General features: G+C 43.9%; 1 protein-coding gene across 1 annotated transcript in view; it reads left to right on the top strand.

Annotated features, from left to right (window-relative positions):
- Nucleotides 1-19,210, top strand: part of LOC309566312 (serine/threonine-protein phosphatase 4 regulatory subunit 1-like) — a 106,834-nt gene that overhangs the window by 34,874 nt on the left and 52,750 nt on the right. The window contains exons 3-5 of the mRNA XM_082271419.1: nt 4,566-4,698; nt 9,496-9,602; nt 12,576-12,718. Coding sequence (XP_082127545.1) covers nt 4,566-4,698; nt 9,496-9,602; nt 12,576-12,718 — 383 coding nt within the window. The remainder of the gene's footprint in view (nt 1-4,565; nt 4,699-9,495; nt 9,603-12,575; nt 12,719-19,210) is intronic.

The following is a 19,210-nucleotide window of genomic DNA, read 5'->3' as shown; positions in this document are numbered from 1 at the left end:
AAGAGTCACCTGGGCCCCTGTGTCAAGGAGGGCTCTTGTGTAAATTCCTTCCACCTGAACCGAGACCACTGGGGAGGGCCCGACCAAGTTAGTTGGGAATTCTCTTGATGTAGCCTGGTTGTCTGATTCAGTTCTCTGTACCCTGGCCCTCTTCTCCTTTTTCTTCCTTGATCTGGGCCCCCGCTGAACCCGGTGTGCATTGACTTTCCTTCCCTCAGTAACCCGGAGTCTAGAACTGGGGGTATTATATTTGGGTCTGACCCCCTGACTCAGTTTCCCTGATCCTGCACCACTTCTGGAGTCCCTTAAGACTGGCGGACACCCGGTTGACTCCTTCACCGGTGTCCTCTGATGTTTCCCGCTGGCTCGCGAGGTTTCGCGGCAGCATTTCCTGAGCTGGGACATACCCTTCTAACATGCCCAACTCCCCCGCAGTTGAAACAAGTTAACAATCTTGCAGGCCGTGGCTCTGGATCTGTGCTGAGACTAACAGGTTCATCTGGCCTCTCCGATATACTCCCCTTGGGTAGAGTGGATACCTGACCAGTCAGGATGGACACCATTTCTATCAACTGAGACACTTGGGTCTTTAGGAGTTCAACTTGAGAGTCACCCTCTTCCACACTTATCACTCCAACCCGGGCAGTTGAGTCAAACTGCCGACTTTTCTTCTTGTTGTCCAACATAACCTCTTCCTCTCTGACCATTCGAATCAGATCGGGGTATTCTAGAATGCCGCCATCTCGACGAGTTCGTAACAGTATGGCAATGGGATCTAAAGGTTGAGCCCCTTTCAGAACCTGTCGTGCACGAGTCTCATCTATTTTCCGGTGGTCTATTCCTTTCTTTAACAGAATCTGGTGGATAATCCTATCCAGACGTTTAATGAATTCGGACAACTTCTCCCCCTCTTCTTGATAACAGTGGTCCAACTGGTAGAGAAGTTCAGCCGCGTTCTCCGTCCGACCAAACACATCTTGCAGAATGTCCAAATAATCCTGTGCAGTGCAGTTCTTCTTGCTAAGCTTTAGATTACGTACAGCCTCTAATGCAGGTCCCCTTAAACTCTCTGTGATTCTCTGCTTCTTGTGCTGTTCTGGTACCTCCCATTCCTCCAAAGCCTGAGTGGCGGTATCTAACCACTCTTCGAACCCATCTTCTGCTGAAGGCACAGGCTGTTTCCCAGAGAATGTCCGGAGCTTCCTATATCCAGTCATCAAATAGCTCGAGGAGTCCCTACTACATTTTGCCACAATCTCCCCAAGAACAGCACACAGTTCTGAGCTAAAAGTCGACAAAGGTGATGACTCAGGATGCCCTTCTTGGACACCTTTTTCTTGGCTGGATACCCCAGGGGTGGTGGATGAGGGACCCGCAGTAGGAACTCCTGGATGTATCAGGAAAAGTTCTGTTTGGTCAATAGTTTTTACACTGTTTCCATTGAAATAATCAGGGACCCCTTTCCTCCACTCACACAGTGCATACGTGTGTGGGGCAGTGGTGTCAGTTTTTATGTCAATCACCCAGAATTTCCTGTCTGTGGATAGTGCCCTTAAAACAGGGAGGAGCTTTTCTTCAGTCCAGGCTTCTCCCTTGATTTCAACCACCAGGCCATTTTCCACTATGACATTCTCTTCCTTGCACCACTCAGCAGCAGCGACAGGATCCATTTCTGCGTGGGAGGGGATTCTGGGGCTGAGAGGGTTGTGTTGCAGGACTGTAGAAATCCCGGACGAGCCCCCACGTGTAGCACCACCCCCGCAGGAGCTGCTGATTATATTATTGGGTCTACACCCTGCCTAACAACCCAATCAAATTGGCTCGATCCCTCCTCAGGCACAACTGACCCAGAATAGGACTGGACTATCAAATAGATACACAGGTTGGAATACAATACTTCACTATGCAACAATACCTTGTTACCTTCTTGAATAGTAGTCCTTCTGGGTGACACAATGGAACAACGCACAAGATTGTAATTAACCAAACTTAGTTTACTATGTATCAAATTGAATAGGGGAGATACAATACAATACAATACAAGTCCATAAAAGGTTATTTAAAACAGCTTTAAAAAGGTAAAAGAATGCCCCCACACTCCTCCTGCATTAAGGCTAGACACAGTACCAGGTAGGTGGGCCTATCTGAGTCCCTCCCCCAGAGTTCTCTTCTTTCTTGTTGATCTTCGCTAGCAAGGTTATTGAATAGAGCTCATTTGTAATCCAGATTAGGAATAAAGATCAAGAGAGAAAAAAACAACGAGCTGTTAGTTGTCACCGCAGGGTGTCTGCGTAACTGAGCAATAACTTCTGCGAGAGAGATAAGCCTCTGGCGACTCCTTTACAGACCTTATTGTTTGTCTATGAGTCTCCTGAGAGAGTATGGTGATAAACCCCGGGGTTTTATCACCTCCTGCTGCGCTACCGCTATCTGTAGATAAAACTGTCTCTTCAGCAGATAAAGTCAGTTATTGGGCATGTGCCCTCTCACCAACAGAAGTTTCTCCTTCGCGCGCTTCCACTGCGGTCTCAGTCCTTTGGCTATATGCCAGCCGCGCGGGGTCCTTCTGGCGGATGACTTCCGGTCTCGGCAAACAGCAGTATGACCTCCAGGAATGTGCCTCGTGCTTGAGATGGGACGGTTCCACGTCGTCCCTCCAGGCTAAAAGGCTCTGGCCCAATATCCAGTGTCAGTCCTTCACTCTCGCTCGCTGGTTCCTCAGAGTCCAGCACAGAAAGGCCCCCCTCTTCGCGCGCTTCTCTCTTCCTTTAAATAACCTCCCCCATAGTGCCGTGCGGTGCAGCCGTGCACCCTGGATCTTGCAAAGCAGCCTGGGAGATGTAGTTTCTTCATCTTGTGAAAAGGAAGTCACAGCCCGGGAAATTCCATGCAGCTACCACTAGAGGGAGCCTAGTTCCTTCCCACATATCAAACAGTGTCTTTAGGCATGTTTAACCCCGCTACATCCCCTATGTAGGAATAGTGATCATACGGTTCTACTATGTAGGACCGTTGATCACTGTTCCTACACCAGTAGCCATGTCCAATCACAGTTAGAATCACGCCCCTAGGGACACACTTAACCCCTCCTTCCCCAATAAAGTTAACCCCTTCCCTGCCAGTGTCATTTTTACAGTAACAGTGCATATGTATAGCACTGATTACTGTAGTAATGTCACTGGTACCCCCAAAAGTGTCAAAAATGTCAGTCAAGGGTCCGATCTGTCCGCCGCAATGTCGCAGTACTATGTAGAACCGTTGATCACTGTTCCTACACCTCAAGCCACAGCCAATCACAGTTAGAATCACGCCCCTAGGGACACACACAACCCCTCCCTCTCAAAAAAAAGTTAACCCCTTCACTGCCAGTGTCATTTTACAGTAACAGTGCATATATTTATAGCACTGATTACTGTAGAAATGTCACTGGTAACCCAAAAAGTGTCAAAAATGTCAGTCAAGGGTCCGATCTATCCGCCGCAATGTCGCAGTACCGCAAAAAAAATCGCAGATCGCCGCCATTACTGTTTGTTTTTGCAAAATTGACGCTCTTTTTTTTTTGTTTATATCGCAAAAAGTAAAAATCGCAGAGGTGATCAAATACCACCAAAAGAAAGCTCTGTTTGTGGGAAAAAAGGACGTCAAATTCGTTTAGGTACAGCGTCGCACGACCACGCAATTGTCCGTTAAAGTCACGCAGTGCCGAATCGCAAAAAAAAAAACCCTGGTCAGGAAGGGGGTAAAACCTTCCGGGCTTAAGTGGTTAAGAAGAAGCACCGAGTTGCCAGCTTTTTGTTGGATTTATCTACAATTAAAATCTTCCGCTACTCTACAAAAGAAAGCATTGTAATTTCTTTCTGTGTTGCTGTTGGAGAGCTCCCCTCACTTCCTGTCTGGTGCAACTGTTGTCCCCAGGAGAGGAAGTGAGGAGACATTTCCCCCCAGGTAGCAGTAAAAACCTTACAAGGGGTTCTAATTGCTCCTCCACTCTGTCCAAAAAAAAAAAGGATAGGTTGTGGCTAGTGTCAGCCATTGTAAATATTTTTGAGGGATAAGTGGCTTTTGGCTCTGAAAACAGATCCTTTAGCCGAGATGGAAGTGCAGTGCCCCGAGCCTTGTTTCTTGGCTCCTGGTGTGATCTAGTTTGGCCCAAGAAATGGAGGGACCAATGCTGTCTGAGCCCTTGTCACTTGTGCCTCGCAGCGACTGGAAAGGAAGGACAAACTGGGCAGGAAAATCTCCGGTAATTCCTCCTAAGCAGGAATTAAAATTCTGCTCACACTTCATGTTAAAGGGGATTAGTGCTCTGCACTTGAAACCTGTAGCAGGGCTGAGCATTTTACCAGATCGCTATCTCCGAGCTGGATACAAATTAGCTTAAATAGCTCAGTGGGCTGGTTTGTGTCCATCATTGTGTAACCTAAGTCTGCCCGTCAGATGCTCTGTATATAGGTGTTGATACAGGACACCCTGCATCCGACACACACCATGTAATGTAACACCCAGACAGGTCTGCTTCTTGCTATGGGGAAACATAACACATTTCTTTCTTCTTCTTCTTTAAGTTGGCTTTGAGGATTATGGACCAGACTGTGAAAGCATGAGGATAAGTGCTTTCCTGGACATTCCCGGGCAGGACAACCTCACACCCCTGGCACGCCTGGAAAAATATGCCTTTAGTGATAATATATTCAACAGGTAAATGCTGCAACCTTGAAGTTAAAGAAAGACGCCACCAAAAATGAATACTCCAGTTCTGGGTGCAAAAAATAACCTGCTAGCTTCTTTTATCTCAGGGCAAGTCAGGTGCTATGTAATCTATACATAGGGGCTGATTTACTAAAACTGGAGAGTGCAAAATCTGGTGCAGCTCTGCATAGAAACCAATCAGCTTCCACGTTTTTTTTGTCAAAGCTAAATAAACAAGCTGAAGTTAGAAGCTGATTGGCTACCATGCACAGCTGCACCAGATTTTGCACTCTCCAGTTTTAGTAAATCAACCCCACTGTTTAAAAGAGAATCTGTACCTCTCCTGTAATTTTATTTTTTATTTTTTTAAATCCCCAGTTTCCTTTTTTGCTGTGATATCCACAATAAACTTACTTACACACCCAGCGACTTTTTGTAGTGACCCACTGCTATGCTACTGCACATCAGGTCCCACCTCGCCGTGTTCTCCCCTGACTACACTGGGAAGCGGCTGCCCCTTCCTATTTCTTGCAGCCAGTCTCCTGATGAAACTCATCATCAGTCTGCTGGTTGAATGAAAAGAAGAAACTCACATTGTGTACCTAGTTTCAGCCCTCGTTTACATTGAGGGGCGGGTTTTCAACTCGCACGATTTCAAACCCACATGTCAGTGCAAGTTCGGGGGCGATTTGACAGACGTGTGTGGGTTCCTGCACAGATGTCTATTGAAATGACCCCCCGAAGTCGCCAAAAGTAGTGCAGTAACTACTTTTGTGAATCGGTGCAGTGCCGCTGTGGGCAATAGGCTTCATTTTGGCATGTGATTTGACAATGTCCAATCAGCCCGATGTAAACCGGGGCTAAGGCTAGGATCACACTTGTCCAGCTGCGGTTTGAAGTCCGGAGTACAGTGCTGTTTTGTTCACCGCCTCAGGTGCGACTCAAGTGTGACCCAAAATTGCATAGGGCTCTTTTCATAAACAAACCACGGCCGTCCCGGCCATGTGTGATCCAACTCCATTGAAAGCCGGTCCAGTTCACATAGTATGCAAATCGGATGCGGTTCAAAATTCATCTGATTTGCATATATGTGAACGGAGCCTAAAGCATAAAAAAGAAACTGTACCCCTGTAAGTTAACGGCAAAATGTGCTAGTTAGACATATGCCGGTTTTCGGTAATTCGATATATCGCGGTATTGCATAGCCACGGTATTGTTATTGTGGCATTTTTAAAATACCGAGTTTCTCTGTCAAGTCTGCCTGACTTGTGAATTGATACATTTCAGTGAGCTGGATGACTCATTCACTCACTCAGCTAACACCTTTCAGCATTAAGTCTCCTAACTATAAACAAAAATGATTACATTTGTATCTTTTCCTTCCCTCTGCCAGGGAGAAAGGAAGTTTAACCTCTTAAAGACTGGATCTTTTTCTGACACTTGCTGTTTGCAAGTTAAAATCAGTTTTTTTTTTGCTAGAAAAGTACTTAGAACCCCCAAACATTTTATATATTTTTTTAGCAGAGACCCTACAGAATAAAATGGCGATTGTTGTAATATTTTATGTCACACTGTATTTGCGCAGCAGTCTTTCAAACGCAATGATTAGACTTTAATGAATAAAAAAAAAAAAAAAACGTAACAGTAAAGTTATCCCAATTTTTTTTTTTTTTGTTACACAGAGAATCGTGAGAGAATCGTGATCTTTATTCCAAGCTAAAAAATCGTGATTCTCATTTTGGCCAGAATCGTGCAGCTCTAATAAATATATATATACACACACACACGCCTAGCAGCCCACATTACATTATTATATAGCCATCAAGCAGTGTCTGGCCTACCTGGTGATGACTGGTCCTGGCGCTCTGATCCGATGGCCTGGTCTTTAAAGGGGCAAATCCTTGCGATCCAGAAGTGGTTAAACCTGCAGGAGGACCGGTGTTTTTATCTATTAATGACTTTACTATTGCTTTAGGCCTGGTTCACATGTATGCGGGTTGGTGGTTCACATGTATGCGGGTTGGCGGTTCACATGTATGCGGGTTGGCGGCCCACATTTGCACAGGCATAGCAGCCCATTGATTTGAACGGGCTGCTATGCCCTCATTTTCCGCAGAAAAAAGGTGCATGCAGCATTTTTTTTAAATTCAGTGGCCTTGAAATCCATCCTGCTTTTGCACCATGCGACTAACCTGCAGTTCCTGCTCTGGCAAGCTTTCTGCATTTTTTGTATACGTGGGCACGGCATTTAAAAATAAACAGTTTGCGTGTGCAGCAACGGCAGGTAAGTCGCATGGTGCAAAAGAAGGATGGATTTCATGGCCACTGCATTTTTTTAAATTCTGCATGCACCTTTTTTCAGCTGAAAACGCAGGCATAGCAGCTCAAGCCCATTCACATCAATGGGCTGCTATGCCTGTGCAAATGTGGGCCCCCAACCCGCATACATGTGAACCAGGCCTAAAGCAATAGTAAAGTCATTAATAGATAAAAACACCGGTCCTCCTGCAGGTTTAACCAATTAATGACTTTACTATTGCTTTAGGCCTGGTTCACATGTATGCGGGTTGGGGGCCCACATTTGCACAGGCATAGCAGCCCATTGATGTGAATGGGCTTGAGCTGCTATGCCTGCGTTTTCAGCTGAAAAAAGGTGCATGCAGAATTTAAAAAAATGCAGTGGCCATGAAATCCATCCTTCTTTTGCACCATGCGACTTACCTGCCGTTGCTGCACACGCAAACTGTTTATTTTTAAATGCCGTGCCCACGTATACAAAAAATGCAGAAAGCTTGCCAGAGCAGGAACTGCAGGTTAGTCGCATGGTGCAAAAGCAGGATGGATTTCAAGGCCACTGAATTTTAAAAAAATGCTGCATGCACCTTTTTTCTGCGGAAAATGAGGGCATAGCAGCCCATTCAAATCAATGGGCTGCTATGCCTGTGCAAATGTGAACCACCAACCCGCATACATGTGAACCAGGCCTAAAGCAATAGTAAAGTAATTTATAAACAACACCTCCTTCAGGTTTAACCACTTCTTGACCACAAGGATTTGCCCTCTTAATGACCAGGCCATCGGATCGGAGCCGAGCGCCAGAACCAGTTATCACCAGTTAGGCCAGACACTGCTTGATGACCTATTTTAGGCCTGGTTCACAGAGTCTGTACTGACTGACTATATAATAATGTGCATAAGTGAACCAAAGCCCCTAAATTCAGCAATGAAATTGAAGTGAGGTGGAAATTTAATAATTTAAATTTAATAATAGAATACCGTGATAATACCGTATACCGTGGCAAAACCTTAATCAATTAATCGCAGCATGAAAATCTGATACCGTCACAAGCCTAGTGCTAGTATGCATCACATACTTTTACATTATCACAGACTTAACTGTAAAAGGGATCCCTCCAGCGGCACGCTGTTAACTGCTGACAGGGCTTTCATCTTCACCTGGCCTTCCTTCCAGGTTCGTGGGCTCTGGCTGTTTGAATTGCCGAGCTGCTGTGACGTCAGTCCCACCATGCATGCACACAGGAGTCATGGCTGCGGCACAGCGCTCTGGCTTGACAGCACATTCAGTGTGATCCTAATTCAGAGTTCAGTGACATCACTGGCTGCAGAAATTGTGAATATCTCATAAACAATGCACGTTTAGGAGATATTCATTGTACCTACAGGCAAGCTTTATTATAGGTTTTGTATTTGTGACCAAGCGGTGTTTACTACCACTTTAAAGAGGAAGTAAACCCTCCTCTGACACTTGTACCTATAGGTAAGCCTATATTAAGGCTTACCTATAGGTACTGTAAATATCTCCTAAACATGTACCGTTTAGGAGATATTTCCTTACATGCAGCCAGTGACGTCACTGGCGCATGCGCTCTGAAGGAACGGCCGCTGGTGTCGTTTCTTCAGAGCCCCGTGCCGTGACTGTCGGCTCCCGCGCGCTAGCGCGGGAGTGACGTCACCGCAGCTCCGGCCAATCAGATGGCCGGATGCCGCGATCCCGGAAGACGGGCGACTGGACATGTCGCCCGTCATCCAGCTAAGCGGGCGGCACGGCGGGGGCTCGTTCTTAGGTAAGTATTTCATAATGAGCTAGTATGCTATGCATACTAGTTCATTATGGGTTTCTCTTTCAGGTTTCAAAAAAAAAAACTTTCGAGGGTTTACAACCTCTTTAAGACCTGTAAACCAGTCTGGGGTACTTGAAAGAAATATGAAGAGGTTTTGATTAACCGGGAAAAAGGTGTCAATCTTAACATGTTTTTGAGGCCCAGAATGAACCACTGAGCTATCCAGAGCAGCAGGAACTGAACCCAGGACACTAGTCCCACAAGCCACTAGTGCATTACCACTGTACTATTACACTGCATTACTTATTCCAAGTTGCCAATAACCTACTTTTACATTTAGACCTCTAGGTTATAATAAAGTGTTACTAAACCCAGGACCCTAAATTCACTATATCTGGTTTACCACAGTACACAGAACATGGAAATGCAATTATTTTAGTAAAAATAAACTGCTAAATACCTTTTCTCATGAGGAGTTAGAGCAATGTTGTGGCTTCTAATCAGTGTCTGGTTAAAACTTGTAGGAAGAGTTTTCATTTTGCTCTGACTGTCCTATGAGGCTGCATGACCCCTGACCCTCTGGACAGTGCTGATTGGCCCTGTGCCGTAAACAGCCCGATAAAAGCAAGCAATGTTCATTGATTGGAATCTATGTTATGGCAATCCCCTGTAAAGCCCTCTGTGTACATGCCTTTAAACCAGTATTCCTATACTTCTCATACAGACAGATAATCGCACGTGGGTTGCTGGATGTGCTGAGAGACTTCAGCAGTACAGAAGATGACTTTCTCACAGTCATGGAGATCGTTGTTCGCCTGTCGGAGGACTCAGGTTGGTACTGGTGTCTACACTATTTTTGTTGTATTCCTGCTTTTTATGACAAAGCCGAGATCGCTTGCTGTAGCTAACTGTCAACAAATTTTGGAAAGATAGATCCATCAGTCCCAACTACTATGCTGCACACTTATGCTAGGTACACTATCAGTTTTGTTTAGTTTCACCTACAGACTTAATGAGAAAAAAGTGAGGAGATCCTGTACTAACTATGCGATGTTAGTACAGCAATCTCCCCGCTAAGCTATTGTGCTCTGACAATGAGGACTACGCCGGTCAGCCCTCGCAGCCATTTTCTGAGAGCCCTGACCAGATGTCCATTGGCAGATGTTTTTCGGGCATGCCCCTTTGACAGCAGCCAGACAGGCTGCCATACACATGGGCCAAATGTCAGCCGGTTTCTGTTGAACTGGCTGATACTGGTTGATATTAGTCTCGTGTTCGGGGCTTTGGTCAGGAAGCACAGCCTGTTTTATGGGGACAGAATAAAGACTGTGTGGTGGAACTATTTTATTGGTGTTCACAATTAAAGTGGTATTAAAACCCCAGATATGAAATATGAACAAAACCTATCCCTCTATAGGGTGTACTTGTCTTAATACAGAGCACTTAACGCGGTGTTCCGCCCCCCCTTCAAAAATTAAAAGTCAGCAGCTACACATACTGTAGCTGCTGACTTTTAATATTAGGACACTTACCTGTCCTGGATTCTAGTGATGTCAGCACTGCAGCCGATGTTTCCATTGGCTGTCTGGTGCGGTTGCCATTGCCGGTAAGGAAACCCAGCAGTGAAGCCTTGCGGCTTCATGGCTGGGTCCCTACTGCGCATGCGCGAAGCACGCTGCGCTCGGTAATTGATCACGAAGCAGGAGTAGGGGGCCAAACCTGTGACAAACCTCACCACAGCGAGGTCTGACAGAAGTGGGATCAGGGTACCTGTCAAAAACAGGTACCCCCTCCCCCATAAAAGGGGCCAATTGTGGCACCAGAGGGGGGGGGGGGGAGACAGATAAGCGGAAGTTCCTCTTTTGTGTGGAACCCTGCTTTAATGTAATTTCTCTCTGCTGCCCCATTTCTTTGCTATCTGCATGAGTCACTTCTGACATATTTCTGACACCAAGAGACACAAGGTGACAGAGGAGGGAGCTCCAGCACACAGCCTGTGATTGTCAGTCTCAGCTCTGTTCCTGTGTGGAGGGGGTGTGTCCCTTCCCTCCAATCAGGGCCCAGAGCTCTCCTCACTGAGCTCTGCGGTGTGTAGTTTCAGCACCCTGCTTTCTGACAGCTCAGACAAGCTTTAAAAAAATCTGGACTTTGAATGGATGTAGAGAAGAAAATACTTCACTGGGTAATTAAGGATTTACAACCACTTTAAAAGAGAAGTATGGGATTTTTCATTTTATTTTAGAATCATACTTGCCTAGGTGGATGCAGCATCGGTTCTCCACCTGCTCTAAGGCTAAAAACAGAGCAATCAAACCCTGCCAATGTGACGTCAGTCGACAACGGGCTTCAGCCTGCTGTCTGCTAAAAATGGGTCACAGGAGTGCAGAATGAACTGCAATCTTGTGATCCACAGAAGTACAGCCAAACAAGCTTTGGCTGTACTTCTCCTTTGATTAATATTTTTAGTTGTTTATGTGAATGTATTTTATGTAAGAAAATGAGTAGTATATATTTATGTATGGCAGATTAGGGCAGGATTAAGTTTATTATTGAGTAGTTAGATCCAGCGCTGCATGTTTTATTAAACTTGTATGTAGGGGACAGAAACCTGTCCATAATTACAAACTTTACATGAAAACAATTTGGATGTATTATTTATGGGGATAGCATATGAGGATTATTTATGGGGATAGAATAGGAGGATTATTTATGAGGATAGCATTTTCTACAATAAAATTGTCAAAAATGTTTTTATAGTTTAGCAACAGTTCAGAGGTACAGATGCATTGAGGTGCCTGCACTTACCTGGGTTGGTCTTAAAAAAGATCCCTCTTGAGCCATGTTGGATCCTGCTGTGTTGCTATCTTGGGAACTTTTAGGCCTAATGGGGTCCACTTTAAAGCGTAACTCCACTTTTGTTGGGGAAAAAAGCATTCCCTCTGGGTGATCTCTGTACATTGAAGGGATTTTACCAAACTTTGTTGCAGATTCCTACCTTTTGTTATTCTGAAGAAATTGTTTGTTCCTCTGTGCTGAGTGTGTCTAATGGGAGTGGTTTCATAATTATCTATCAGCTGTGGCAGCTGCAGGGCTCTAACGAGGAAATCTGCTGGGCCTGCATCCCTTTAGACGTGTTCCTATTGGGAGTATCTCACCAAAAATGACATTTTTGCGGCAGGGGATGCCAGAAATCTGACTTGTATCTTAGTGCAGACTTTGGGAAAATATGTGAGCCAATCACACAAGCAGGAAATGATGTTTCTGGGGTGTGGTCAGTATACATTCTGTGTACAGAACACTTCCAGGTAGCCATATTGCTTTGCATTTTCAGAAAATTACAGTGGCTGCAGATTGAAAAGGGAAGGACATTTTAATAACATTAAATTACAATATGATTTGTGTCACAATTGTATACACTATATTGTTTTTTCTTTATTTGCTGATTTTTTTTCCCCACGAAAGTGGAGTTACCCTTTAAGCTAAATCTGAGCTAAAGTTTTACTTTAAGAGGAAGTTTTGCTCTTTTACATTATTGGAAGACAGGTTTTCCTGCCCAGGTTGATTCATGCAGAACAAGATACTTCTTGCTAAAGCATCTTTAATGGTGCAGGATATTTTCTGAGAGATGGTGCAGCTATTTCTGTCTTTGTCCCCTCCAGGCTTCTCTGCCACTCTTTTTACAAGTGATTCTTCTAATTTGACCAGGAACAGCTAGCGATCCTATTACTAGTCACTTCTACAGAACAGCATCATTTTTTTTTTTGTGTAATAAAAAATGCAATGGAGTTTGTGTTCTCTTAACAGAGCCTACTGTGCGCACCGAGCTAATGGAGCAGATCCCACAAATCACCCTCTTCCTGCAGGACAGCCGACCTCAGTTTCCCCGGGCCTTTTCTGAGTACTTACTGCCCATCCTTGTCCGCTATCTCACAGATTCCAATAATCAGGTAAGCCAGAGCTTCATACTGTAACATTTCACACTGTCCATCAAGGCTCACTACGAAAATATAATTTACTTGATCATTATTGTTATTTATCTAGCATTAACAATTCATGCAGCTCTTGTATATTGAAATCAGTAATAAACTTTAAATCCAATCAAAAACTAGAACTGATTGCTCAAGTATCACGTCATGTTCTAAAAACTCAGGTATCCAATAGCAGTGTGATGGGCATCTAATAGCAGTGTGATGGGCATCTAATAGCAGTGTGATGGGCATCTAATAGCAGTGTGATGGGCATCTAATAGCAGTGTGATGGGCATCTAATAGCAGTGTGATGGGCATTTAATAGCAGTGTGATGGGCATTTAATAGCAGTGTGATGGGCATCTAATAGCAGTGTGCTGGGCATCTAATAGCAGTGTGCTGGGCATCTAATAGCAGTGTGAATGGCATTTAATAGCAGTGTGAATGGCATTTAATAGCAGTGTAATGGGCTTTTAATAGCAGTGTGAATGGCATTTAATAGCAGTGTGATTGGCAGCGGGTGGCTTCCGCCTGGCAGCAAGGGATCGTTGGTTCGAATCCCGACCACGACACTGTCTGCATGGAGTTTGCACATTCTCCTTGTGCCTGCTTGGGTTTCTTTTGGGTACTCTGGTTTCCTCCCACTCTCCATGCTGATAGGTTAAATGACTCCAGTCTAAATTGTCCCTAGCATGTGTATAAATATGAGTTGGGGACCTTAGATTGTAAGCTTCTTAGGGGCAGGGACCGATGGGAATATATGTAAAGTGCTGTGTATAAAATTGACGGCACTATATAGTATACCTTTAATCTAAGCTCCATTCCTCCCCTTTCTTCTTAAGCATTGAGACATTTAGCTTAGCAAGATGGAAATATGGACAGCCCTTTGCTGACCTGGTTTCTAATTCAGATTTTCATGTTTAACCTTTGTTATATATTATATGTGCTTGTCCTTGGCTTTTACTGGGGCATTTTTTTTATTTTTCTAACACATAAAAAATTCTGCATTTATTATTAGAAATTACCTAAAAACCCCAAAGAAATGTATATCTATTTAGCTAACATATATTTTCAGGAAAAAAAATACACTAAAATGAATTTTAGTGCAAACAAAAACAAGATTCTACCCACTTTTTAGTAAAATATAAAACATAGGATTGAGTAAATAGATACCAAATATGTCAAGCCTTAAGATTGCAAAAAAAAAAAAAAACTATGGCACCCAAAAATTCTCCATAGGCAATGCTTTAAAAGCCATTACAAGTTATCTGTTGGCATTGGGGGTGCTTTTACTTTTTTATTTATTTATATATATATATATATATATATATAACTAAAACATATACAGTATCTCACAAAAGTGAGTACACCCCTCACATTTTTGTAAATATTTAATTATATCTTTTTATGTGACAACACTGAAGAAATGACACTTTGCTACAATGTAAAGTAGTGAGTGTACATCTTGTATAACAGTGTAAAGTTTCTGTCCCCTCAAAATAACTCAACACACAGCCATTAATGTCTAAACCGCTGGCAACAAAAGTGGGTACACCCTTAAATGAAAATGTCCAAATTAGGCCCAATTAGCCATTTTCCCTCCCCGGTGTCATGGGACTCATTAGTGTTACAAGGTCTCAGGTGTGAATGGGGAGCAGGTGTGGTAAATTTGGTGTTATTGCACTCACCCTCTCATACTGGTCGCTGGAAGTTCAACATGGCACCTCATGGCAAAGAACTCTCTGAGGATTTGAAATTGTTGCTCTTCATAAAGATGTCCTAGGCTATAAGAAGATTGCCAAGACCCTGAAACTGAGCTGCAGCACGGTGGCCAAGACCATACAGCGGTTTAACAGGGCAGGTTCCACTCAGAACAGGCCTCGCCATGGTCGACCAAAGAGGTTGAGTGCACGTGCTCAGCGTCATATCCAGAGGTTGTCTTTGGGAAATAGACGTATGAGTGCTGCCAGCATTGCTGAAGAGGTTGAAGAGGTGGGGAGTCAGCCTGTCAGTGCTCAGACCATACGCTGCACACTGCATCAAATTTGTCTGCATGGCTGTCATCCCAGAAGGAAGCCTCTTCTAAAGATGATGCATAAGAAAGCCCCCAAACAGTTTGCTGAAGACAAGCAGACTAAGAACATGGATTACTGGAACCATGTCATGTGGTCTGATGAGAACAAGATAAATGTATTTGCTTTAGATGGTGTTAAGCGTGTGTGGCGGCAACCAGGTGAGGAGTACAAAGACAAGTGTGTCTTGCCTACAGTCAAGCATGGTGGTGGAAGTGTCATGGTCTGGGGCTGCATGATTGCTGCCGGCACTGGGGAGCTACAGTTCATGGAGGGAACCATGAATGCCAACATGTACTGTGACATACTGAAGTAGAGCATGATCCCCTCCCTTCGGAGACTGGGCCGCAGGGAAGTATTCCGACATGACGACCCCAACACACCTCCAAGATGACCATTGCCTTGCTAAAGAAGTTGAGGGTAAAGGCGATGGACTGGCCAAGCATCTCCAGACCTAAACACTATGTAGCAACTGTGGGGCATCCTCAAACGGAAGGTGGAGGAGCGCAAGGTCTCTAACATCCACCAGCTCAGTGATGTCTTCATGGAGGAGTGGAAGAGGACTCCATTGGCAAGCTGTTAATTTTCTGGTGAGCTCCATGACCAAGAGGGTTAAGGCATTGCTGGAAATAATGGTGGCCACACAAAATATTGACACTTTGGGCCCAATTTGGACATATTTCACTTAGGGGTGTACTCACTTTTGTTGCCAGCGGTTTAGACATTAATGGCTGTGTGTTGTGTCATTTTGAGGGGACAGCAAATTTACACTGTTATACAAGCTGTACACTCACTACTTTATATTGTAGCAAAGTGTCATTTCTTCAGTGTTGTTACTTGAAAAGATAGAATAAAATATTTACAAAAATGTGAGAGGTATTTATATTTTAACACTTTTTAAAAATGGGGTCTTCATTTAACTCAATTACTATCACAAGGGGGCTATCAAGGGTTGGAATGCTCCTTCAAAACCCCTTAAACTAAGCTCTAGATCACTTTTACCTGAAAGCCCATCACCGGCTCTAAAAAATCCATGAGCTTGCTCGCATGTGATGTCATGTTTAAGGCTTACATTTGACTCTTCTTCCTCTATACCCTATTACAAGCTGATTGCCCTGTGGAAATTCAGAACCCCACTGTGACTTCAAACTCTCCCACGACCTAACCTCCTTCCACAAATACCATTTAGATAGAATAAATGCAAGTAAAGCCTAAGTGCAGCCAAAATCACAAACTGATAAAGCACATAGAGAGACATAACGTTCAGTCAGTAATCAGTATAAGTCTCCCTTGTGCTAATTCCTCTACTGTTAGTGAAAATCTTCCTCTGTCCTGTCCCCCCACCCAAAACCTCTGCATGCTAAAATGGTCTGGTGCAGAGGGGGTTAATACAACGAATGGGCTGTCACGGGATTTTATTTAAAAGAGCCTGCCCTTTCCGTCCAGTTCTGTCCTTCATGGACGCCGTGCTACAGGTTCTGTGAATGGAAGGGACAGACCTATTAGTCATCCACCTGTCCTCTATTCTTAGATCCTGTTTCATTCATAGAGGTTGTAGCGCATCTTCTGTGAATGAAGAAGTTGGATGGAAATGGCGGGCATAGGCAGGTACTCTTGTTGAGAACATGTAACTGCCCCTTGGTTGTATTACCCCTGCTGCACTGGAAGATTGGGGTGGGGTGGGATGGGGTGAGGTCGGGACTAGGATGAAGGAAGATTATCACTAATTGAAGATGAATCGGCACAAGTGACACATCCGACTGACTGTAAGCGGTGTCCCTTGTGCTGATTTTTGTGTTTTTGATTTTAATCTGCTCTTAGGTGTTAAAGCAGAACTACGCTACTTAGCACCACAAACCAAAAACACTATATCATTTTCAATATTCAAAGCAAACCCACCCATCCATCCATGTCTCCGTGCTTTTATTTTGCTGAGAAATCACTTTGCAAAACAACCACTAACATTTGTGGCCGTTGCCATTTTGAGTAAGGGGATATGTTTCATGTAGCATTTACTTCCTAAAAACAATCTGCCCTTGGCTCAGGCATGTGATGGGAGGGTGTGCTTAGCTGCGTTATCCCTTCCTGAAGACTCCTGGGAAGTATGACATCATTTGCCTAGGCCTGGAAACCAGGAAGTAACTGAAGAAATGTAAAAAAAAACAAGGTTAAAACACGTAAATATAATATACTTTCCTATCTATTTACTAATGCTAGCAGCATAAGGATTTAAAATAGTCAATGTTATTTGGGAGAATGAAGTTCCACTTTAAGATACATTTAGTAAACATTACAGGAGGACAGATATAGCTCTGAATACTCAAAGCTCTCGCCAAAGCGAGAAAAGGTGAGGGCTGGAGACCAGGGAATGGGACTTTAAGGGTACCGAATAGAAATTAGATATTCACCAAAATGTATAAAATATAAATTTTGATATTTTTATACATTTTGGTGTATATCTAATTTCTATTTGGTACCCTTAAAGTCCCATTCCCTGGTCTCCAGCTCTCACCTTTTCTCGCTTTGGCGAGAGCTTTGAGTATTCAGAGCTATATCTGTCCAAATATGTAATATGGGGACGTTGGTACCAATTTGTTAAATAGATGGTATTTAGTATTATCCATTTATAGACACACCTTAAACTATTTACAAACATTACAGGAGGAATTGTGCAAGCACATAAAAATAATAGCTCTCAAACTAAACAGTTGGGCTTTAAATATTAGGTCAGCTCTTAGCCCATGATAACCAACCAGTTTATACTTTAGCAACAGAACAATGAAAGGCGATTGAATGCTGTGGGTGACTTTACAATGTCATATTCAGTACGTCTATGCTTCAGATTTCCAGGAACCGGTGTGGCATTTTCATGCACGGAGGGGAGCGTTAGAGCATCCCAGTAATGCGCAAGCGAGAACCGGTTTGCCCACTTTTCTTGACGTGTTCCTAGTGAGTGTGAAGCTTAACAGGGCAACTCCTAAGTTATTTTATCCCTCGGGTGCAGTATTCAATGGGAACTTGATGTAGAATGTCTGCCTGTCTGTGCAAGCAGGCATTGTAAAAATTTCCACTGTAAACACCCTGCCAGACTGACCTCTGCCTGACCTGTCTTTAGTGTAAGGGAGACTTAAGATGTATAGATCTCTCATCGATTGCTCCGGAGAGAGGTCTGGCCATTGTCATCGGGGTTGCTGAATCTATCCAGGTTTTATAGGTTTGACAGGTGTCATATTTTGGTGTGGTTTTTTTAGTGAAAGCTGCTTTGCTTCTCATTATCACATGCATGTGCATCTAGTGTAACGCTGAATGGTCATAGAATGAGCAAAAAAACATTAGCAGGGTTTATTTAACCCCTTCCTGAGGATATATCAAACCTTTGTGACCGGTGCTGAATTAATGGTGTGTGTACAGGGTTTACTGAAAATGGAGCTAATCTGGGAACATAGGTGCGTGCAAGGGGGTGTGCCTTGGCACACCCTAAATCCTATGTGCGTTGCTGATTCCCCCTACTGTCCGGGTTTCCTCCCATGTTGGCCACCTGTCCCTGAAGTGCTGCTTGCTTCCCTGTTTCAAGATGGAGAGGGGGGGAGGGACTAGAAAAATTTGTAATTTACCAGCCCCTTTCTTTTCTAAATGAACACACTAGCTCACTGTGTTCATTCATAACTGAAGCATGATAATCTGTGTTTACTATGCTTCAGTTTGTGAATGAACATGAAGCCTTTCAGCACAGAGCATTCATTCACTGTCCAGTGCAGCTGAGGCTGCAGAGAAAGGCATGTGTGTTTGAGCTTTGGGGTGCACACCTATGCACACCTATGAATGGCAATTTGCATATGACCAGTCCTTCTTCAGTTCCCTGTGTTTTGGTGTGGGGGGAATGTCTTATAGACTTTGAAATGTCTGACCTATGCTGCGTAGGGGGACAAAAGCCAAAATTGCTCAAGGCAGAACAATCAGAAGGTGACACTGAAGTGATGCCAGAAATGATGGAATCCATAATTGTCTTGTGACTCAGGCAAGTATTGGGGCTCAGGCAAGTATTTATAAAATGCATGAAGGTAAAAAACCTTCAGCCTTTAGAACCTCTTTAAGCCTCTCAAAGTGCCAAGAAGGCTCCAGGGAAGTAACAAATATCCAGAATTCTAGGGCACCATGAGGAAAGACCTGATTGATGTCCACTGTTTAATAAAACTCAAAAGTTTTTTTCTTTATCGTACACAGAGCAGCCATAATAATTACTATCTGGGTTATACGCCACCTATAGGTGAATGGACACTGGCAACCAAAAAGACAGGAAGTCCCCCTCTATATAACCCCTCCCATACAGGAAGTGCTTCCGTTTTTTCGCCAGTGTCTTCGAGGTGATGGTCATGGTTGGAGAAGCTCTCCATATTTTT

The sequence above is a fragment of the Pelophylax lessonae genome (genome assembly GCF_965119305.1).
Source record: "Pelophylax lessonae genome assembly, chromosome: 11".
Taxonomy (NCBI): Eukaryota; Metazoa; Chordata; class Amphibia; order Anura; family Ranidae; genus Pelophylax; species Pelophylax lessonae.
The sequence above is the reverse complement of the archived record's forward strand: the minus strand, read 5'-3'. Positions and strand labels throughout refer to the sequence as shown.